We start from the raw sequence: 23,757 nt of genomic DNA, 5'->3' as shown, positions 1-23,757 counted from the left end.
GAACCCTACTGTGCAGGCTCATCGAGTCTGCACCGAACACAATCCCACCCAGGCCCTACCCCCATATCCCTACATATTATACCCACTAATCCCTCTAACCTATGCGTCCCTGGACACTAAGGGGCAATTTCTTAGCACAGCCAATCAACCTAACCCACGTATCTTTGGACTGTGGGAGGAAACCGGAGCACCCGGAGGAAACCCACGCAGACACGAGGAGAATGTGCAAACTCCACACAGACAGTGACCCGAGCCGAGAATTGAACCCAGGAGCCTGGAATTGTGAAGCAGCAGTGCTAAACACTGTGCTACCGTGCTGCCCTATTTTCTTTCTTTCTTTCTTATATTAATTCTGTTTTCCACCTTTATTCCTACATCCTTTTAGAGAAGACTTCTAGCTGCTGCGGTCACTTCAGTGCCACTCACTTGAGTGGCTTCGTCCTATAATTCACTAGCTGGAAAGACTCTTCCAATCTCCTTTGGTGCTCACCTTAAGATCATGGCCTTCTCTCTCAACTTGAACCAATTCAGTTGGAGCCACCTTGGTTGTAAACAGAAACTACTGCAAATACACAGCAGGTCTGGCACCATCTGTGGAGAGAGAAACAGAGGTTAAACATTTCATAGAACATAGAACACTACAGCACAAACAGGCCCTTTGGCCCACAAGTTGCACCGATCACATCAATACCTACCAATCCATAGACCTATCTATAACCCCCAATCCCATTAAATCCCATATACTCATCCAGAAGTCTTTTAAAAGATCCCAGCGAGTTCGCCTCCACCACCACTGACGGCAGCCGATTCCATTCACTCACCACCCTCTGAGTGAAAAACTTACCCCTAACGTCACCTCTGTACTTGCTTCCCTGCACCTTAAATCTGTGTCCTCTCGTAGCAACCATTTCAACCCGGGGAAATAGCCTCAGAGAATCCACCCTATCTATTCCTCTCAACATTTTATAAACTTCTATCAGGTCGCCTCTCAACCTTCGTCTCTCCAGGGAAAAGAGTCCCAGCTCCCTCAACCTATCTTCATAAGGCATGCCTCCCAGTCCAGGCAACATCCTTGTAAATCTCCTCTGTACCCTTTCAATAGCTTCTACGTCCTTCCTATAGTGAGGCGACCAGAACTGCGCACAGTACTCCAAGTGGGGCCTGACAAGTTTCATCTCGAACTTTCATCAGTGCCCTTCCCTCCTTGTCTGTTTTGCATGAGAGGCTGAATAAAGGCTGAATAAACTAGGCTTGTACTCGTTAGAGTTTAGAAGAATGAGGGGAGATCTCATTGAGACGTATAAGATGATGAATGGGATGGATAGGATAGAGGTGGAGAGACTCTTCCCGCTCAAAAAAGACAGTAGGACTAGGGGGCACAGCCTCAAGATAAAGGGGAGGCGGTTTAGAACGGAGTTGAGGAGGAACTTCTTCACTCAAAGGGTGGTGAATCTCTGGAATTCTCTGCCCGTTGAAGTGGTGGAGGCTGCCTCGCTAAATATTTTTAAGAAGCGGGTTGATGGGTTTTTGATAAGAGAAGGGATTAAGGGTTATGGGGAGAGGGCGGGAAAGTGGAACTGAGCCATGACAGATCAGCCATGATCTTATTGAATGGCGGGGCAGGCTCGAAGGGCTAGGTGGCCTACTCCTGCTCCTATTTCTTATGTTCTTATGTTCTTATGACAGAAATCAAAGTTAAAGTTTATTTATTAGTCACAAGTAAGGCTCACATTAACACTGCAATGAAGTTACTATGAAAATCCCCTAGTCGCCACACATCGGTGCCTATTCAGGTACACTGAGGGAGAATTAAGCATGGCCAATCAACCTAACCCACACGTCTTTGGACTGTGGGAGGAGCCGGGAGGAAACCGGAGCACCCGGAGGAAACCCACGCAGACACAGGGAGAATGTGCAAACTCCATACAGGCAGTGACTCAAGCTGGGAATTGAACCCGGGTCCCTGGCACTGTGAGGCAGCGGTGCTAACCACTGTCCACCCATTTTTCCTTCTGAATTCGAAGATCAACCTATTCAGATCATGATGAATTAGGTGACTTGTCAGATGTTGATGTGACGTTTAGTTTGAGATTTCTATCTGTAAATCCCCACCTTCTGATATTAGATATTGGAGACAGGAGGATGTTTGAGTCTGTCTGAAGCTGAATCTTCATTCAGTGAGAGAGGAGCAGCAGCTTTGCTGGGCAGTAAGGAGTAGATGAACAAGCTCTTGTCCAACTTCTGCATTCAGACAATGGGGGAGCTCTGATTTGCTGGAGAAGCAGAGTCCATCTGCCATCTTGAGCTGTTTAAGAAGCTGAGGCCTGAAGGAAGCTCTTTGCCCTGCCTTATGCAGGTGAATCATATCCTTACAGCACAGAAAGAAGCCATTCGGCCCATCAAGTCTGCACCGACCACAATCCCATCCAGGCCCTATCCTCGTAACCCCATGCATTTACCCTAGCTAGTCCCTGTGACTAAGGGGTAATTTAGCGTGGCCAATCCACCTAACCTGTGCATCTTTGGACTGTCAGAGGAAACCGGAGCACCTGGAGGAAACCCAGACACAGGGAGAACGTGCAAACTCCATACAGAAAGTAACCCAAGCCAGGATTCGAACCTAGGTCCCTGGCGCTGTGAGGCAGCAGTGCTAACCACTGTGCCATCAAGACATCCAGGGATCTCTTCAAACTCTGAGCTAATGCTGCAACGAGATTACAAAACTCTGTTGTTAAATTTGAAAGCACTAATCTTTTGGAGACCTAAAAATCATACTGACTCTTCAAGTGAGAGCTCTGACATTGCTTGCCCTAGTATCAGGCATTTTAATGATTCAGTCTCACTTGTCACTGGCAGTGTTACTTCTCCTGGAATGTGGCTTTAATTAACTTGCTGTAACATTCCTCAGCTGTTAGTGAAGAATTTCTGATTGCTGATGTGGGTTTATTTATTCGCTCGTGCGATGTGGGTGGCACTAGCTGAGCCAGCATTTATTGCCCATCCCTAATTGCCCTTGAGCTGAGTGACTTGCTGGGCCATTTTAGAGGGCATTTTAAGAATCTGGAGTCACATGTAGGTCAGACCAGGTAAGGTCAGCAGATTTCCTTCCCTAAAGGATATTAGTGAACCAGATGGGTTTTTCTGACAATGGACAATGGTTTCATGGTCATCAGTAGACTTTTAATTCCAGATTTTTATTGAATTCAAATTCCATCATCTGCAGAGTCCCCACAGTATTAATCGAGGTCTCTGGATTACTAGTCCTATGAGAAATTATTAACTGTTTTGTTCTGTACGGAGTGTAAGATTGGATTTTTGTTCTCAGTTGTCTGTGCACGTGCCTTTGAATCAGATGTTTGTGGTTCAAGTCCCTAGATTGGATATAATCTAGGGTGACACTCTGGTGCAGTACTGAGGGAGTGCTGCACTGTCAAATGAGTTGTTAAATAGCTCTCATTAGATCCCTCAGATGGATGTAAAAAATCCTATGGCATTAATTTGAAGAAGAGCAGGGAAATGCTTCCCAATATCCTGCCTAATGTTTATTCTTCAAACAAAAATACAGACCAGCTGATTATTTATCTCAGTTTGTGGGCTCTTGCTGTGTAAGAACATAAGAACATAAGAAATAGGAGCAGGAGTAGGCCATCTAGCCCTTCGAGCCTGCTCCACCATTCAATAAGATCATGGCTGATCTGAAGTGGATCAGTTCCACTTTCCCGCCCTCTCCCCATAACCCTTAATTCCCCTGTCTATCAGAAACCTATCCACCCGTGACTTAAATATGTTCAGCGAGGCAGCCTCCAGCACTTCAACGGGCAGAGAATTCCAGAGATTCATCACCCTTTGAGTGAAGAAGTTCCTCCTCAACTCTGATCTAAACTGCACACCACCCCCCACCCAGCGTTATCTTGAGGCTGTGCCCTCTAGTCCTGATCCAATTAGCTGCTGTATTTCCTACAACACTTCACAGAGTGAAGCACTGCAGGTCCTTTCTTTCATTTAAAATGTCACAATTGGAGAGAATTGAGTGTGTTTCTCTCGGGATCTTCTGCCTGGTAAAATGATGTGATGAAATTCTTCTTGTACAGATTTTCCTGTGGAGTCTGAAGGACAATGACCTAACTGGAATGGCTTTCATCGACACGCAGCTCTACATTCACCAGATGATCAGTGTGAAGAATTTCATCATGGCAGCAGACATCATGAAAAGTGTCTCCATCCTTCGATACCAAGAAGAGAGCAAGACTCTGTCTCTCGTTAGCAGGGTACGTGTGTGGCACAGCGCTGACCACTTGTACTGATCCCCGAGAATGGGAAACACTCAGGAGCATTAATTTTCAATAGGATAAAGATGGACGTTTGCTCTCTTCCTGCATGAGAGCCTAAGATAATGGAGACTATTCCCATTCTAATTTTTTTATTCATTCATGGGGCTTGGGCTTCACTGGCTGGCCAGCATTTATTGCCTATCCCCAGTTGCCTGAGGGTAGTTGAGAGTCAGCCACATTGCTGTGGCTCTGGAGCCACATGTAGGCCAGGCCGGGTAAGGACAGCAGATTTCTTCCCTGACGGGCATTAGTGAACCAGATGGGTTTTTACAACAATTGACAATGGTTTTATGGCCATCATTAGACTTTTAATTCCAGATTTTAAAAAAAAAATTAATTCAAATTGCACCATCTGCCGCGGTGGAATTCGAACCTATATCCCCAGAACATTAGTTGAGTTTCTGGATAAATACCCTAGCAATAATACCACTAGGCCATCGCCTGCCCTTGAATCTCAGAAGATAACACTGCTAGTCAGTACCTAAGGGATGGTGGATCCACATCATTGTCGAACTAAACATTATGTATGCTTTATTAATCTGTCAGCCTGAACTGAGGGTGGCAGGACAGGCTGAGATCATTATTATTAAAGCTTGCAGTATCCTAGGCTTTATCAATAGGGGCACAGAATAACAGGAGGCTATGTTAAACTATATAGAACATGGTTAGGCCTGATCTTGGTATCATCCAGTTTGGGTATCATGCTTCAGAAAGACATTGGAGTATGTACAGATGAGAGTCATAGGAATAATTCCAGGGATACAGACCTGTCGCTATGGGGGTAGATTGGAGAGATTGAGACTGTTTTCCCAGGAGAAAGAGACTTTGATCAAGGAATTCTGATCTTGAAGGGTAAGTAGTGAGAAAGTGTTGCCACTGGATAGTACATCAAGAGCTAGAGGACATGTTCAAAATAATTGACAAAAGGAGTATTAGTGATGTGAGCATTTTATTTTTACCAAGAGACTGGTTGGAGTCTGGACTGAACTTCTGATAGACGTAGGGAACCCTGGATGACTCAGGATATTGAGGCCCTGGTCAAGAAGAAGGAGGAGGCACATGACAGGCATAGGCAACTGAGATCAAGTGGATCCCTTGAAGAGTATGGAAGGTGTAGGAGTAGAATTGAGAGAGAAATCAGGAAGATGAAAAGGAGACACAGATAAGACACAGGAGAATTCAAAGAGCTTCTACAAACATAGTGAGGGAGAGAGTTGGGCCTCAAAGATCAACAGGGTCATCTATGTGCGGATTCACAAGAGATGGGAGAGATTCTAAATGAATATTTCTCATCAGTATTTGTTGTTGAGAAAAGCATTGATGTCAAGGAACTTTGGGAAATAGTGATGTTTTGAGGAGTGTACATATTACAGAGAAGGAGGTTCTGGATGTCTTAAAGGGCATCAAGGTAAATAAATCATCAGGATCTGATTATGTGTATCCCAGGACATTGTGGGAGGCTAGGGAGGAAATTGCGGGTCCCCCAGCAGAGATATTGAATCATCAACAGCCACAGGTGAGGTGCCTGAAGATTAGAGGGTGGCAAATGTATTTGTTTAGGAAGGGCTGCAGGGAAAAGTCTGGGAACTACAGTCTGTTGAGCCTATGATGACTATATTGTTAGAAGATGTTCTGAGGGACAGGATTTATAGGTGTTTAGAGACGCGAGGACTGATTAGGGACAGTCAGCATGGCTTTGTGAGTGGAAAACCATGTCTCACAAATTTGAGTTTTTGAAGGAGTAACCAAGAAGGTAGATAAGGGCAGTGCAGCTGATGTTGTCTATATGGACTTTAACAAGGCCTTTGTACCACATCGTAGGTTGTTGCATGAGGTTAAATTTCACAGGATCCAGGGTGAGGTAGCCAATTGGATACAAATTGGCTTGATGACAGAAGCCAAAGGGTGGTTGTTGGAGGTTGTTTTTCAAACTGGAGGCCTGTGACCAGCGGTGTGCCTCAGAGATCAGTGCTGGGTCCACTGTTATTTGGTATAGAACATAGAACAGTACAGCGCAGGACAGGCCCTTTAGCTGTCAATGTTGTGCTGAGCTATGCCCAATCCCAAGATCAAGCTATCCCACTCCCTATCATTCTGGTGTGTTCCATGTGCCTATCCAATAATTGCTTGAAAGTTCCTAAAGTGTCCGACTCCACTATCACAGCAGGCAGCCTATTCCACACCCCAACCACTCTCTGAGTAAAGAATCTACCTTGGACATCCCTCCTATATCTCCCACCATGAACCTTGTAGTTATGCCCCCTAGTAATAGCTACATCCACCCGAGGAAATAGTCTCTGCATGTCCACTCTATCTATCTCCCTCATCATCTTATAAACCTCTATTAAGTCGCCTCTCATCCTACTCTGCTCCAAAGAGAAAAGCCCCAGCTCCCTCAACCTTTCCTCATAAGACCTACCCTCCAAACCAGGCAGCATCTTGGTAAGTCTCCTCTGCACTCTCTTCAATGCTTCCACATCCTCCTTATAGTGAGGTGACCAGCACTGAACACAATATCCCAAATGTGGTCTCACCAATGTCTGGTATAGTTGCAGCATAAATTATTTATATTAATGATTTGAATGAGAATATAGGAAGGGTTAGTAAGTTTGCTTACTTAGTTAGTAAGTTAGTCGGGTTAGTAAGTTTGGCGCCAAGATTGGTGGCATAGTGGACAGTGAAGAACATTATCTTAGATTACAACGGGATCTTGATCAGTTGGGCCACTGGGTTGATGAATGGCAGTTGGAGTTTAATTTAGATAAATGTGAGGTGATGCATTTTGGTAGATTCAACCAGGGCAGGATTTACTCAGTTAATGGTAGGGCATTGGGGAGAGTTACAGAACAAAGAGATCTAGAGGTACATGTTTATAGCTTCTTGAAAGTGGGAGTTGCAGATGGACAGGGTGAAGAAGGCATTCAGTATGCTTGATTTCATTGGTCAGAACATTGAATAAAGGAGTTGGGACATCTTGTTGAAGTTGTATAAGACACTGGTTCTTTACTCAGAGGGCAGTAAGGGCGTGGAATGCCCTGCCTGTAGCAGTTGTGGACTCGCCAACTTTAAGGGCATTCAAATGGTCGGTGGATAGGCATATGGATCACATTGGAATAGTTTAGGTTAGAGGGTCATTAGATTGGTTCCACTGGTCGGCGCAACATCGAGGGCCGAACGGCCTGTACTGCGCTGTAATGTTCTATGGTAAGGCCACGTTTGGAATACTGTGTACAGTTCTGGTCACCCTATTATAGAAAGGATATTATTAAACTTGAAAGAGTGCAGAAAAGATTTACGAGGATGCTACCGGGACTTGATGGATTGAGTTATAAGGAGAGGCTGGATAGACTGGAACTTTTTTCCCTGGAGTGTAGGAGGCTGAGGGGTGATCTTATAGAGGTCGATAAAATAATGATAGGCACAGATCAGCTAGATAGCATCTATTCCCAAAGGTAGGGGAGTCTAAAACTAAAGGGCATAGGTTTAAGGTGAGAGGAGAGAGATACAAAAGTGTCTAGAGGGGCAATTTTTTCTCACAGACGGTGGTGAGTGTCTGGAACAAGCTGCCAGAAATAGTAGTAGATGCTGGTACAATTTCGTCTTTTAAAAAGCATTTTGACAGTTACATGGGTATGATGTGTGTAGAGGGATATGGGCTAATGTGGGCAATTGGAACTAGCTTAGGGGTAAAAACTGGGCAGCGTGGACAAGTTGGGTCGAAGGGCCTGTTTCCATGCTGTTAAACCTCTATGATTCTGATTCTGAGTGTTTTTATTTCAAAGTTCACCTTGTTAATGTCACTTATCCCCAGGATCCCAAACTTCTGGAAGTGTACAGCATAGAATTCATGGTAGACAACTCTCAGCTGGGATTCCTCGGTGAGTTACTATCCACATCTGTTGTCCAAAGGTTTGCTTTGAATAAGACTTAATAAAACTGTGAATAATTTTAGCAATTTTTTTCTCCTTACTGCCTCTCCAAATGACCTCAGGTTGAAGAGCCAATAAGAAACCCAGTTGCATTTTAACCAGTGTTACTGTTATTAATGACGTCCTCCCTCTGCACAGGCAGCTAATCCTGTTCTCCTCACCTAGAGGACAAACCTGGGCCTTTTCAAACCCACTTGTTTTAGCACCAAGCTCTCTCTCTGCTTCTGCCAGTTTGGCTATTGTATCCATGTAATCTTTTGATCCTTGAACCTAATCTACATTCACTGCCCGTTTATAGCGAAACTTCCTTGCTGTCTTTCTAGTTTAGTTCAGCAAGCCCGCACTTCACTGCAGAGGATTGTTGGAATGTCCAACTTCCTCAGTGTCTGGAAGATAGGCCATCTTTGTCAGAATGCCAAAGCATCTCCACCCTCTTTCTATTCTTTAAGGGCGATCTGTATGTTGACAATTTAAAAAAAACTTTCAAATACCCAGAATTTTGTTTTATTCTCATTCGCCTTGATAGTTTCTCCTTCTTCCTGATAATGCAATTTATCATTTGTGGAAAGGTTTGGTGGAGATTTAGACATTGCAACACACAGCTTTACCTGACAAGTCTTTGGTGTAACCAGCTCTGTGCACCTTTGAAGAAGGTGTGGTACATTGCAAATTCTGCCTGTACTGGTTCCCTATAGCTGATTTTTCTTTTTGATTTCAGTGTCTGATCGTGAGAAGAATCTCCTGGTTTACATGTATCAGCCAGAAGGTATGAACCACTTGTCCTTACAGCCTGTGCTGTGGAGGATTCAGCGCTGTCGCTTTTATGATTTATCCTCTCTCGCTTTTTTCCCTCGTGCGCTTGGCACCCCCCCCCCCCCACCCCACCTTCTCTCTCCTCCTCCTCCTCCTCCTCCTCCTCCTCCTCTCCCCCCACCCCACCCCCTCACCGTCCTGACTTGGAAATATATCGTTGTTCCTTTATTGTCACTGGGTCAAAATCCTGGAACTCTCTCCCTAACAGCACTGAGGGTGTACCTACATCCCCTGGACTGCAGCGATTCAAGAAGGCAGCTCATCACCACCTTCTCAAGGGGCAATTAGGGATGGGCAATAAATACTGGCCGAGCCAGTGATATCCACATGAATTAATCAAAAAATCCAGTTCAAGTTTTTTCATTGGTATTCATTTTTATTTTTCCTTTTCTTTTTCTAGATTTCTTCAATTCTATTTCTTATTCTTTATCTTTTCCAGCAATTCTAATTATCCGTTTGCAATTGAATTGTAGCTAATTCAGTTTCACCACTGTTTGGAGAGCTTGGTCTATCCAACAATCCTTGTAATTTACGGGTTATGCTTTCAATGATCTCAGCATTTGTCAAAATATCGTCTTCCATCTTTAGGAAAGTCTTAGCAATTTCTGATGCAGTTTGGGTTCTAACATATACAATATATGTTAGAGGACCTCCAATCTCTTGTCCAGTGCTTCAATACCCATTTACTCTTTCTTTTAAGGATTCACAGATTCCACCATTTAACAGTAAATTCCCAAATAAATTTACTTTTCAGCATCCAGTAACTTGCTTTCCACATTTCTAAAGTTGGAATTGAAACGAACCTCCATATATGCGATCTTGTCCGAACCCATCTGGTTTACTCATGTCCTTTAGGGAAGGAAATCTGCCGTCCTTACCTGGTCTGGCCTACATGTGACTCCAGAGCCACAGCAATGTGGTTGACTCTCAAGTAGGGATGGGCAATAAATGCTGGCCAGCCAACGATGTCCATATCCCATGAATGAATTCAAAAAAACAATCTAACTACAGCTCCCTTTCAGGCACAGAAACATTTAAGTTGAACCCACTTGAAGCTATATTTTATTTCTAGTGTTTATCATACAAATATAAATCCCTTAAAACTATATTTGGTTTCCTGCATCTTCCTCATGGCTTACTTCTGTTACCTAACTATGTTTTGTCAGCAAGGTTTGATGCACCACACTTGGTTCCCTCATCCGGACTGATCCTAGCAGTGACCCACCTGCCAACCTGAAAGTAACCTGTTTAATTGTTGATATTTGAGAATCTCTGGTTGTTCTTTTTCAGCAAGGGAGAGCTATGGAGGGACACGATTACTGCGAAGGGCAGACTTTAATGTGGCAGCTCATGTGAATGCCTTTTGGCGGACACCATGTCGTGGAATCATGGATGGTTCAAATAAGAAGAATCTGGCTTGGGAGAACAAACATATTACCTGGTTTGGTAACTATCAGTTATCCGTATGCTTCAGTTATCCATATGCATATTTTTCACTGTTGCCTTATTTCCCAGTAATGTAATGATGGGATTGGATTCTTGTCTTCCCCTATCGGTTCTGAATGTTTCTCTACATGACATTTATTTATGTTTCATGTATTTCCTAGCAACGCTGGATGGTGGGATGGGACTCTTATTACCAATGCAGGAAAAGACATACCGGCGTCTTCTGATGCTACAGAATGCGCTGATCACAATGATTCCTCACCATGCGGGCCTCAACCCAAAGGCATTCAGGTGAGAAGAAGGCAGCGTTTTTTGCATCTCACGCCACAATCTTCAATTTTAAATTTAATCTTCAAATTGTCATCAGCTTTAACACTGAAAATACTTCCTCATCTTGTACTTGCCAGCTAATTGTTTCCAAAGCCCCCAGTCTTCCTGGGTACAATGGAAGCTTCTCTATACCAACTGTGTTACAGACAGGAGGGGGATTCATTTTAACAGTCCTGATTTCTCCTGTCACTGTTTGTGATTTCTCATTCCCCTTTCTCAGTGATGATGCATTTTCCCCAACCTGAGTGTTCCAAACCTCTCCAAATAACCCCCACAGCAAACTCGAGACAAGGTAAAATATGACGGTTGTTTTTGAATCAAACACGTACAGTGTGGAAAAGGGGTTTCCCAATATCCGTTCCTTTGACGCCTATACAATAAAAGAGGGATAAAGAAATGGCTACAGGGCAAGGCAACAATAAAAATGCGAGCTTTGCATGAGTCCAGAATCGGAACGCAATGGCGTATTCCTTCAGAGGTTAGCAGGATTAGTGTTGCACAATAATCAGTCTTTCCAATAAACGTGATGGGAGAAGCTGCATAGAGTTGAATTAGTCTTGAAGGCATAAGTTTCAATGTTGCACTAATTAGTTCATTCACTATGTACACGAGGGGCAGTTTTCTTTCTGCTGCTACCTGCTTGATGATAAAATAGAAACAGTGACAGGCTGCCGGCCTGGAGTCCTGCTTTCTCTTTAGAGGTCACACAGAGACAGCCACGGTTCAGTTCCCACATGGCAACATTTCACGTTCCAGCAGCTTGGTGAGTGGAACATTATGTCACATGTCCCATTCCTCCTGGGTGCTGGTCAGGAATATGTGTTACTAGGTCTGGAATTCTGAGCTGTTTGATCAAGGAGTTGAGGCCCACTTTTGTTCTTGGAGACACAGTATCTCTGATGGTCAGGATTCTTCTTCAGAAATGTTAAGAAGGATTGTGCAATTCCAGGAATGGCCAGTAATTTATTTTTTTCTGAGATAACGTGTCTCTGATGTTTGACGGAAGGTTACAAATTCCTCTGGTATGAGTCATGGCTAGTCAGGGTAAAGTCTTCATCTATTTTTAAAAATATACAATAACTTTAAAGCAGCCAGTTGATGTGGATATATATATTTTCTTATGCAAATTTAATGTGAAGGATTCGCCTGATCGGACCAAAAGTTGACCAAAGCTTTAGGGTTCATACCCGCTGTCATTTCTTCAAAAACAGGTGAATTTTAATATTCTTCAATGCGAGAGGTATCAGTGTCAGAAAATGGATTGCACTTACAAACAAGTCTCTCAAACTCTCCCAGGACAGGGAGTAAGATGGCTTGATCTTGGTTTCGGACAAAGCTCGGCACAACATCGAGGACCGAAGGGCCTGTGCTGTTCTATGACCCAAATCTCTCTATACCCATGTAACTATCTAAATGCTTTTTAAAAGACAAAATTGTACCCGCCTCTTCTACTACCTCTGGCAGTTTGTTCCAGACACTCACTGCCCTCTGTATGAAAAAATTGCCCCTCTGGACACTTTGGTATCTCTCCCCTCTCACTTTAAACCTATACCTTCTAGTTTTAGACTCCCCTACCTTTGGGAAAAGATATTGACTGTCTAGCTGATCTGTGCCCCTCATTATTTTGTAGACCTCTAAGATCACCTCTCAGCCTCCTATGCTCCAGAGAAAGAAGTCCCAGTCTATCCAGCCTCTCATATCCCAATCCATCAAGTCCCGTTAGCATCCTAGTAAATCTCTTCTGCACTCTCTCTAGTTTAATAATATCCTTTGTATAATAGGGTGACCAGAATTGCACATAGTCTCATATCCCAATCCATCAAGTCCCGTTAGCATCCTAGTAAATCTCTTCTGCACTCTCTCTAGTTTAATAATATCCTTTGTATAATAGGGTGACCAGAATTGCACATAGTATTCCAGTGTGGCCTTACCAATGTCTTGTACAACTTCAACAAGAGGTTCCAACTCCTGTATTCAGTGTTCTGACCGATGAAACCAAGCATGCCGAATGCCGCCTTCATCATGCTGTCCACCCGTGACTCCACTTTCAAGGAGCTATGAACAAGTACCCCTAGATCTCTTTGTTCTGTGACTCTCCCCAACACCCCACCAATAACTGAGTCAGTCCTGCCCTGGTTCAATCTATCAAAATGCATCACCTTGCATTTATCTAAATTAAACTCCATCTGCCATTCGTCAGCCCACTGGCCCAATTGATCAAGACTCCGTTGCAAATGGAGATAACTTTCTTCTCTGTCCACTGTGCCACCAATCTTAGTGTCATCTGCAAACTTACTAATCATGCCTCCTAATAGACAAAATACAATAAGTTACACATCCCATGCTTACTGTGGTAGGATATCCATCAGTGTGCAAGCCAATCCTGATGCATTTTTGGCCTGGAATATTGAAAAATTACTAGAGGTGTTTCTACCCTTCGCTAGTAGGTAGTAATATTGCACCATGCACTTCCATTCTCACTGAAATGGTTGTTTTTTTCAAAAATGAAACAACTTTGCACAGGTAAAAACATCACACTTTAATAGAATAATAACAGCTGAAACGTAGACAAATTGGCTCCAAACTAGGTATAGTTATCACATTTTTTTAATGGTCTTGACCTGTTATCTCCTTAGCATTCCTGTACGGTATCCCAATTATCAATGTTGCCTGGGCCAATATTTATCCCTCAACCAACATCATTTGAAACAAATCTGATCATTACATTGCTGTTGAGGGAGCCTGCTATGTGCAAACTATTAGCCATGTTTTCTATGTTTTAACAGTGACCACATTTTGAAAGTACTCTATTGGCTGTAAAGATTTTTGGAATGTCCTCAGGTGTTGTATAAATGCAAAGTTTAATTTTAATCTAAACCACATCTTTGCTTTTATCTCACTGAATGCATTCTCGATATCAAATCTGTACTGAGGTATGTTTCCTACAATATCTCACAATAGACACATGGTTTGGTAACCTACCCAGTTTATATTGATCTGTACCACTTTAAATAACTTTCCTTCTCATTAATAAGTCTCATAATACCAGGTTGAAGTCCAATAGGTTTATTTGGAATCGTGAGCTTTCGGAGCGCTGTTCCTTCATCAGGTGAGTAGAGCTAAACTCAGCCTGTGCTCCAAAAGCTCATGCTACCAAATAAACTGCTCGACTTTAACCTGGTGTTGTGAGACTTCTTACTGTGCCCACCCCAGTTCAATGCCGGCATCTTTATGGCTTCATGTTGGTACATCGCTTCTTTCTGTTTTCAGTCACCTCCAGGAGTCCATTCCTCCTCCATGTGCTGTTTCTTGGTGACATTGACTGCAGGCAGCTTCTGTGTGTGTTCATATGCGCCGATAATAGCTCGCTCTATGTCTCCATTACCTCAATCAACCTGTGACTACTCCATCTGTAAAATCCGATTCAAAACTTATCTACTTGTCAAACTTTGTTCTCTCTTTCTAATGTTTCTCTCCATGACACCACTTTCCTCATTTCTACTGTTCCCTTATGACATTTAAAAAATGCATTAAGCCTTGTTTGTTGAGATCAAGATAGCTCTGTGACATTTCATCCAAACAAATGATTCACTGTGGTAAATGTTAAAGGACTGATCAAAGTTAGGAAATTTAAAGTAAATGAAGAACTTGCATCTCTATAGTGCCTTGCACATCCTCAGGACATCCCAAATGCTTCACAGTTGATTATGTGCATTTGACAACAATGTTGAGATTATCTGTATGAGGGATAGCTTTTCATAGAACCATGGAATCCCTACAGTGCAGAAGACAGCCATTCGGCCCATTGAGTCTGCACTGACAACAATCCCACGTAGGTCTTATCCCAGTAACCCCACTTAGTTACACAGCTAATCCTCCTGACACTAAGGGGCAAATTATCATGGCCATAAGAACATAAGAAATAGGAGCAGGAGTAGGCCATCTAGCCCTTCAAGCCTGCCCCGCCATTCAATAAGATCATGGCTGATCTGAAGTGAATCAGTTCCACTTTCCCGCTTTCTCCCCATAACCCTTAATTCCGTTGTCTATCAGAAATCTATCTACCCTTGACTTAAATATATTCAACGAGGTAGCCTCCAACACTTCAATGGGCAGAGAATTCCAATCCACCATAAGAATGGCCAATCCACCTAATCTGCCTATCTTTGGACTTAAGGGGGAAACCCACGTAGACGCAGGAAAAATGTGCAAACTCCACATAGACAGTGACCCAAGCCGGGAATTGAACCCGGGTCCCTGGTGCTGAGAGGCAGCAGTGCTAACCACTGTGCCACCCAGGACATGGGAAGAGCTACTTTGAATGTCAAGAGGCTCTTTATGCCAACCTGAGAAGGCAGTGTGTCTTGCGCACTTCAGTTTCTGGAATGAGAATTGAACCAACGTATTTTCAACTGAGAATGCTACTCGCTGAGTGCTGTGTGTAATGACGTGCTTGTTGTTCATGTTTGGTGAAACAGGATGTTGCACTGCGACCGACGGGCTCTGCAGAATGCAGTGCGGAACATTCTAGATGGTGAACTGCTCAACAAGTTTTTGTACCTCAGCACAATGGAGCGCAGTGAGCTGGCCAAGAAAATCGGCACAACACCAGATATGGTAAATAGCAGCAAACACCAGTTCAACAGACTGAACTGATTTTTTCAATGACCTCTCGTTAGGGATGGTCAGGCTTAATACTGTCATGGTGGCACGTGGTTAATCCCACACAGGATAGCCTGGGTTAATATTGTATGTGTTTTAACAGCAGATCACATTTTCATATCATCACTATATGAACTTTGGCTTTCAAACGGTTTAGCTGCCATTTCGAATTAAGTGTGGAATTTGGGATGCCCTTTTGTAATGTCCTTCCTCGACCTGTCATTCCAATGTCCTATTGCTCTATTTTCCCCATCCACAATTGGAAGTGCTGACTGGTCCTGTGATACTAACACCAGAGGTGAGAGTCAACTTCTGATCTAGATGAAGGAACTGAGGGTATTGTGGCTAAGTTTGCAGATGATGCAAAGATAGGTGGAGGGACAGATAGTAGAAGGTGGGGAAGCTACAGAAGGACTTTGACCAGTTAGGAGACTGGGCAAAGATGTGGCAGATGGAAAGCAACATGAGAAAGTGTGAGGTCATGCACTTTGGTAGGAAGAATAGAAGTGTAGACTGTTTTCTAAACGGGTGGGAAGCCCAAAGGGACTTGGGAATCGTAGTTCAGGTTAACTTGCAGATTGAGTTGGTAGTTAAGGCAAATGCATTATTTCAAAGGACTAGTATACAAAAGCAGGGATGTACTGTTGAGCCTTTATAAGGCTCCGGTCACACCACATTTGGAATATTGTAAGGATGTGCTGGACTTGCACAGAGTCCACGAGAAAAATCCCAGGAATGAAATACTTGACTTATGAGGAGCATTTGAGGACTGTGGGTCTGTACTCAATGGAGTTTAAAAGGGAGGGGGGAAGTCTTGTTGAAACTTAGAATACTTAAAGGCCTGAATAAAGTGGATGTGGAGATGTTTCTATCAGTAGGAGAGACTAGGATCTGAGGATACAGCCTCAGAATAAACCGTTAGTACCAAGAAGGAATTTCTTCAGCCAGAGGGTGCTGAGTCTGTGGAATTCATTGCCACAGAAGGTTGTGAGGCCAGGTCATTGAGTGTATTTAAGACAGATGTAGATAGGTTTTGGATTTGTAAGGGGATCAAAGGTTATGGGGAAAAGGCAGGAAAATGGAGTTAAGAAACTTATCAGCCATGATTGAATAACAGAGCAGACTTGATGGGCTGAATGGCCTAATGCTGCTCCTATATCTATAGTATTGTTTAAAGTTTGTTTTTTTAATTGTGTCACAAGTAAGTTTACATTGCAGTGTTAATGAAGTTATTATGAAATTGTAGGATTATCACAGACTTAATACTGGGTGCTCAGAAGGCTGCTGAAGCCAATAATCTCTATTGTAACTAGTCCATCTATTTGGTCAGTTAAATGAGGTGAGTGTTTCAACAGCTATTTTTTGGTTGCAAAAATAATCACATCCAAACCCAATTCTGTCCACCACACCCAAGGGTAGGAACTCCCTGCTCCCTAATCCGGTCATGCAGAGAGTAATTTTCTTACCCAAGTCATTGCCTTAGTGAATCACAGCCTTCCTGTTCTTTAGGACTCTGTTGTGACATTATATCACCTGTGTTTCTTTCAGATTTTGGAAGATGTGCTGGAGATTGATCGAGTTACTGCCCATTTCTAATGCAGACTGGACAAAAAGCCAGAGATTTTGTCGGCAACTTTTCACCTCAATGCAGACAGAAATGTCTGAGGGCCTCTGGACATTTTGACTGAACACAGCAGTGCAAAAGGCCTGAGGCAGTTTTTATTCATTCTTGATTTGTTTATATGGATTAATTTGAATGTATTTGTCTGTTTTTCATACTTAAATATTTTGTAATGCAAATAGGGTAAAAAATTTTGTTTTTTAACCTGTCCTTATTTTTTCTTATTTGGAGAATATGTGGAAAAATCAAAAGTAAGAAAATCCACTGCCAGTATGTCTTTGTTGCTTATCTTGACCTCAGCATAGAATTTAGTTCTTGAGCAAGTCTTCTACATCCTACCCGATGGTACTTGGCTAGTTCTCCAATTGGCATCAAGGATTCCTTTCTGAAAGTTTGGGTTAGAACTTGGAGAATTGTATTTAGTGAAAGAACTTTATAACAAATTAAGCAGACTTTAATCTCTATGGTTGAGGTATAAATAAATCCAAGTGCATAGATGGGAGTTTCAGTCTCATCTTAAAGATCACAGCAATGCTGCCTCTTGGTGTGTGGACACCTTTATGATTCCCAAGGGGAGAACTATGGCTGCCCCTGGTGGATAGACTATTTCTTTTAAACTCCCATTAGAGGTACTTGGTGCAGCTCAATTTTAAAATGGCATCTTAAACCTACCCTTTTGCAGATAGCTATCGTGCCCAGAACTTTAAAGTTTTACTGGTAACACTGGCCTCTGAATTAATCTGTTTACACTTGACAAAATGGTGGAATGAAAGACTGACTTACTATAATGCTTCCATGATCTCAGGATATCATTGGCCAATGAAGTTCCTGTGAAGCATGGTCACTGTGATAATGTTTAAACAAGACAACTGTTTCCAGTGATACCACTCCTCTCTGTCATGAGAGACAACAGCCACGGCTCAGCTTAACATTGTATTGAAAGGATGGATGAAGAGAAAATGTTTGACACTGCTCTCTGCCTAGTCCCCATCTCTATTTTACAGGACAGAGCTAGCATTTTTTGTTGGACAGAATTTTTGTGAAGTAAACTTTTGTAAAAGGATCAAGAGAATGGGACTGAAGAAATAATTAGACTGTGTATGGAACCAAAAGAGATGGGGGGAGATACTAAATGGGTTTTTTGCATCCGTATTTACTGAGGAAACAGACATGGAGTCTGTGGAAATAGGGCAAACAGGTAGGGAGGTCATGGAACCTTTACAGATTAAAGAGGAGGTGGTGCTGGCTGTCTTGAGGCAAATCAGAGTGGATAAATCCCCAGGAGTGGACAGGGTATTCCCACAGACCTTGAGGGAAGCTAGTGTTGAACTTGCAGGGGCCCTGGCAGACACATTTAAAATGTCAGTATTCACGGGGGAGGTGCTAGATGGTTGGAGGGTGGCTCATGTTGTTGTTTAAAAAAGGTTCCAAAAGAAATCCAGGAAATTACAGACCAGTAAGTTTGATGACAGTGGTGGGCAAGTTATTGGAAGGTGTGATAAGGGATAGGATCTACAAATATTTGGATAGACAGGGACTTATTAGGGAGCATCAACATGGCTTTATGTGTGGTAGATCATGTTTGACCAATCTATTAAGAGTTTTTCGAGGAGGTTACCAGGAAAGTGGATGAAGGGAAGGCGGTGGATATTGTCTACCTGGATTTCAGCAAGGCCTTTGATAAGGTCCCTCATGGGAGGTTAGGAAGGTTCGTTCGCTAGGTATACATGGGCAGGTAATAAATTGGATTTGACACTGACTCAATGGAAGAAGCCAGAGAGCGGTTGTGGAGGATTGCTTCTCTGAGTGGAGGCCTGTGACGAGTGGTGTTGGGTCCATTGTTGTTTGTCATCTATGTCAATGATCCGGATGATTAATGTGGTAAATTGGATCAGCAAATTTGCTGCTGATCCAAAGATTGGAGGTGTAGTGGAGAGTGAGGAAGGTTTTCAAAGCTTGCAGAGGGATTTGGACCAACTGGAAAAATGGCAAATGGAATTTAACACAGACAAGTGTGAGGTATTGCACTTTGGAAGGACAAACCAAAGTAGAACATACCAGGTAAATGGTAGGACTCTGAAGAGTGCAGTTGAACAGAGGGACCTGGGAATACAGGTGCAGAATTTTGTAAAGAGTGCTTCTGGTACATTGGCCTTTATAAATCAGCATATTGAGTATAAAAGTTGGAGTGTTATGGTAAGGTTATATAAGGCATTGGTGAGGCCGAATTTAGAGTATTGTAGTCAGTTTTGGTCACCTAGTTACATCCTTCCTGTAAATAAGGTTGAAAGAGTGCACAGAAGATTCGCAAGGATGTTGTCAGGACTTGAGAAGCTGAGTTACAGAGAGAGATTGAATAGGTTAGGACTCTATTCCCTGGAGGGGAGATTTGATAGAGGGCATGGGTTAAGGATGAAAGGAGAGTGGTGGGAGTGTGGAATGAGCTGTCAGATAAAGTGGTAAATGTGGGTCACTTTTAACATGTAAGAAAAACTTGGACAGGTTGATGGGTGAGAGGGGTGTGGAGGGATATAGAACAAACAACACAGCACGGGAAACAGGCCCTTCGGCCCAATAAGCCTGTGCCGCCATTTTAACAGAGTTCCCTCTCCATCCATGACCCTTGTCTATGCTTATGCCATTCCACGTTGAGGGAAGACTAATTTAGGGATAATTTGTTACACCAGTCAGCCTAACAGCACATCTTTGGGGTGTGGGAGGAAACCGGAGCACCTGGAGAAAACCCACACAAGCACAGGGAGAATGCACAAACTTCCACAGACGCTGGCCCAAATCCATGTATCTGCGCAGCTAGCAGTGATAGTCACTGAGTTGTCAATATGGTTCAAGTGCAGGTCAATTGGACTTGGCAAAAAATAGTTTGGCACAGACAAGAAGGGCCAAAAGGCCTGTTTCTGAGCTGTAATTTTCTATTGTTCTAATTAGAACGGAGTGAGATAAGGAAAAACAACTTCACTAAAGTATCAGCAATAAGAAGTTACTTAAAATACAATTAAGTACCATACATGATGAGTGTGTGAATAGGTCAGATTCTATGGTCCTTATCCAATTCCTGACTTTTCTTACAAATAGAGTAGAATTTCTATCACTGAACTGGGAGAGATTGTTTCAATGTCAAGAAATCCTTAAGGGCACCTTGACAAACTCCTGACTGATGATTAAGGCATTCTATGATTTAGAGCCATTACACAAGTGTCCATTAAGCTTGCTGTAGAAAAAAGGAAACAGTGCTGAATTTCTCATCCCTCCTGTTGTAGAAGATGAGTAAATGCCCAGTCTGTTGGTTTAACCCAAACTGGTTTAGGCCCTTGTTCTGCAGTGATATATTTACAGTGCCATCTGAAGAGTGAAACTCTGAGGATTCAGATCCCTTTGGCGCTCCCTCCATTTAATCTTGAAGTTCATGGCTGCTTGATGAACAAAGATTTTGGGAAAAAAAAAATCCATCTGTCAAGTTTGAATGATAGCCATCCCACTATTACTCTAGGTAACTGTACAGTTCTTCGTCTGGTGCTAACAGGCCAAAGTAAACAAACAATCGTATAAGAAGGGAGACTATCTTCATCATCAGGCTTTCCGATCTGAGGAATAAACAGAATACAATTACAAATATGTCCAATAGTTTCAGACAGACTTTGAATTTTCTGACTGCACTATTCCCCCATCATCGAATTGGCTGGGTTATAATAAGGGGGAAGGGTTGCAGTTTAGGGACAGGAATGGCCCCAGTTTCTGATGTCTTTTCCAGTGGAAGTGAATTTGCACAGATTGGGTTCGGTAATAAACGTTCCCATCCATCTAAGGCAGAGAAGAATCTTTAGGGCCACGAATCTCCCATCCGCGCCCACCCCATTCCTGGCGGATCCGGCTGGGAGACACGCGTTTGTGGCCTTGAACTGGGATTTGCACATCTCCCAGATCGGGTGAGAAGTTACCGGCCAGACCATGCTGGAAACCGGCGGGAAGGCAGGTAAGCCATTTAAATCTATTTTAATTATCAGAAACTTACAAGTCCCGATCGAATCTTCCACTGTCAGGATTACTTCATTCTAGCGGGAGACCCTGCCAGAATGAAGGGGGGGGCAATTGGGGACGCCTTAAACTGCTTAAGGGGCAAAGTGCCCGTGGTCAGGGTTTAGGGACAAATCCTGTTGCCACTCTGCATTGGCATCAGTCCAGGATGGAGCGATGGCCAGGGGGTTGTGGGGGGAGGCGGGGAGCTGCTGGGGTTTCGAGCTGGCCAGCAGACAGGAGTTTGACAGTTTGGGGCCACTGTGCACACGCAGAGCTCCACAGCCGTCAAACTCTGGCGTGAATAGTGTTCCCCCCACCCCCCCAGGTTTTTAATTAGATTCACAACAAGGACCTCTTCAGCGCACAAAGTGCAGAGATTCAGGTGAGAAGCTGACCTGTCAGAACTGGTGTGATCTGGGAGAATTGCAGCCTAGAGCTCTTTTCCTGGATCCACAGTTTTGCTACAATTCTCTTGCATCTCCTGGCTTACCTGAGACTGATCTCAAATTGGAAGGTGGCCCACTTTATCTTCATCCACTTTAAAGCACCGACTGTCCAGAATCCCCTGGTGTGTTTATGTGTTAACAGACTTTGTGCTTGAACCGCACTGCAAGGAATGAGATACCGGTTTGTAGTTTCTGAATGTAAGTGGCATACTGGTCTGGACCACAGTTCAGGAATACAAAAGCCCCTAAATAAAGAACCCAGAAGTACAAAGGCAGCAGACATGTGGGAACAACACCAATTGCAAGTTCCCCTCCATGCCATTCTTTTAGTCACTGGGTAAAAATCCTAAAGCTCCCTCCTTAATGGCATTGTGGGTCAACCCACAGCACCACCTTCTCAAAGGCAATTAGGAACGGGCAATAAATGCAGAAAAGCACACACTACACAGTGCTGCCATAACTCCCAAGTCCCTAAAAAAAAAAATTCCATCTCTCTGGTACACTTTGATATCTGATTTGTTTTCAGACTATAACTTTGCTAGATACATTGACTATAATTGTTCTGAATTTACTCTTCACTCATTTCTCTACTACCACCAAGTTAAAAGTCACTGAGTGCTGCCTCAATTTTCCTGGTTTCCATTTTGCCTGAAGTAAAGGATGGGCTAGGAAATGCGTTATTGATGAATAAGAAACTGTAATGAATTGAATAATGCACATCAATGAACGTACAAACAAAGAGCAGAAGTCTTTCAGTCTCTTGAACCTGCTCCACCATTTAATAAGATCATGGCTGATCTCATGGCAACCTCAAATTTACATCTTACCATCCACAATAAACTTCATACGAATCTGGGAGTGTTTGATGGGGACAATGTAGAGGGAGTTTTACTCTTTTTCATGAACCTATCCACACAAAACCTTTCAGGAAGTGAGTTCCAAAGACTCATGACCCACACTGAAAATATTTCACCTCATCTCCATTTTACATACGCAACTTTGTTTTAAACAATGACCCCTAGTTCTACATTCGCCCACAGTATCTTGCAATCAAGTCAAGTTTGGCCTTGGAGGGAGTGCCGAGGAGGTTCACTAGGCTGATACCGGAGATGAGGGGGTTGGACTATGAAGAGAGACTAAATAGACTGGGTCTGTACTCGTTGGCGTTTAGAAGGATGAGGGGGGATCTTATAGAGACATATAAGATAATGAAGGGGATGGATAGGGTAGAGAGATTCTTCCCACTTAGAAAGAATAGCAGGACTAGAGGACACAGCCTCAAGATAAGGGGGAGGCAGTTTAGATCGGAGTTGAAGAGGAACTTCTTCACTCAAAGGGTGATGAATCTCTGGAGTTCTCTGCCCGTTGAAGTGGTGGAGGCTACCTCGCTAAATATATTTAAGTCACGGGTAGATAGGTTTTTGATAGGAATTAAGGGTTATGGGGAGAGAGCGGGAAAGGGAACCTGATCCACTTCGGATCAGCCATGATCTTATTGAATGGCAGGGCAGGCTCGAAGGGCTGGATGGCCTACTCCTGCTCTTATTTCTTATGTTCTTCAGCAGATCCAAGTTTAGCCTGTCCAGATGTTTGTTTTATTAGTCACAAGTAGGGTTAAGTTAACACTGCAATGAAGTTACTGTGAAAATCCTAGTCGCCATGCTCTGGCGCCTGTTTGGGTACACGCAGGGAGAATTTAGCATGAACAATACACATAACCAGCACGTCTTTCGAACTGTGGGAGGAAACCGAAGCACTCGGAGAAAATCCACAGACCATGACCCAAGCCAGCAATCGAACCCTGAGCCCTGGCACTGTGAAGCAGCAGTGCTAACCACTGTGCCGCCATGTCAATATCCTTCATGATACGAACTTTGAATTTTCCTAATAATCTTAGATTTCTAGAAAGTATTTGCTAAAGTATCAAAGTGCAGTACGTCCAATTCCCTTTCAAGCACAACTCAGGTTACTTAAAAGAATTATGTTTTTTTTTTCTTCACCATTGCTAAGGCAAACCAAAGAACTAGGAGCAGGCTGATGTATGTAAAGAACAAGATCATTTATTTACTATTTATAAACTGAATAGACTCTGCCAGAACCAGCAGTTTATTAATAAATCTGCATCAAGTCACTATTCATAGCAT

At 43.2% G+C, this 23,757-nt stretch overlaps 2 protein-coding genes across 4 annotated transcripts in view; one reads left to right on the top strand and one right to left on the bottom strand.

Moving 5' to 3' along the window:
- The window catches only part of cpsf1 (cleavage and polyadenylation specific factor 1), a 102,276-nt gene extending 84,935 nt beyond the window's left edge, over nucleotides 1-17,341 (top strand). For both annotated transcript variants that reach the window (XM_080213901.1, XM_080213890.1), the window contains 7 exons: nucleotides 4,092-4,268; nucleotides 8,143-8,209; nucleotides 8,979-9,026; nucleotides 10,364-10,519; nucleotides 10,681-10,810; nucleotides 15,328-15,466; nucleotides 17,060-17,341. In XM_080213901.1, the coding sequence (XP_080070027.1) occupies nucleotides 4,092-4,268; nucleotides 8,143-8,209; nucleotides 8,979-9,026; nucleotides 10,364-10,519; nucleotides 10,681-10,810; nucleotides 15,328-15,466; nucleotides 17,060-17,107 (765 nt within the window). In that variant the 3' untranslated portion in view covers nucleotides 17,108-17,341. The remainder of the gene's footprint in view (nucleotides 1-4,091; nucleotides 4,269-8,142; nucleotides 8,210-8,978; nucleotides 9,027-10,363; nucleotides 10,520-10,680; nucleotides 10,811-15,327; nucleotides 15,467-17,059) is intronic.
- Nucleotides 17,342-17,459: 118 nt separating this feature from the next.
- adck5 (aarF domain containing kinase 5) overlaps nucleotides 17,460-23,757 on the bottom strand; it is a 79,222-nt gene continuing 72,924 nt past the window's right edge. For both annotated transcript variants that reach the window (XM_080213914.1, XM_080213922.1), the window contains 2 exons: nucleotides 21,658-21,774; nucleotides 17,460-20,734 (listed from right to left, as the gene is read on the bottom strand). In XM_080213914.1, the coding sequence (XP_080070040.1) occupies nucleotides 20,632-20,734; nucleotides 21,658-21,774 (220 nt within the window). In that variant the 3' untranslated portion in view covers nucleotides 17,460-20,631. The remainder of the gene's footprint in view (nucleotides 20,735-21,657; nucleotides 21,775-23,757) is intronic.

Source organism: Carcharhinus amblyrhynchos, chromosome 2 (genome assembly GCF_965287045.1).
Source record: "Carcharhinus amblyrhynchos chromosome 2, sCarAmb.v2.hapA, whole genome shotgun sequence".
NCBI lineage: Eukaryota > Metazoa > Chordata > Chondrichthyes > Carcharhiniformes > Carcharhinidae > Carcharhinus > Carcharhinus amblyrhynchos.
Note: the sequence above shows the minus strand (reverse complement) of the source record. Positions and strands in the feature narration are given on the sequence as shown.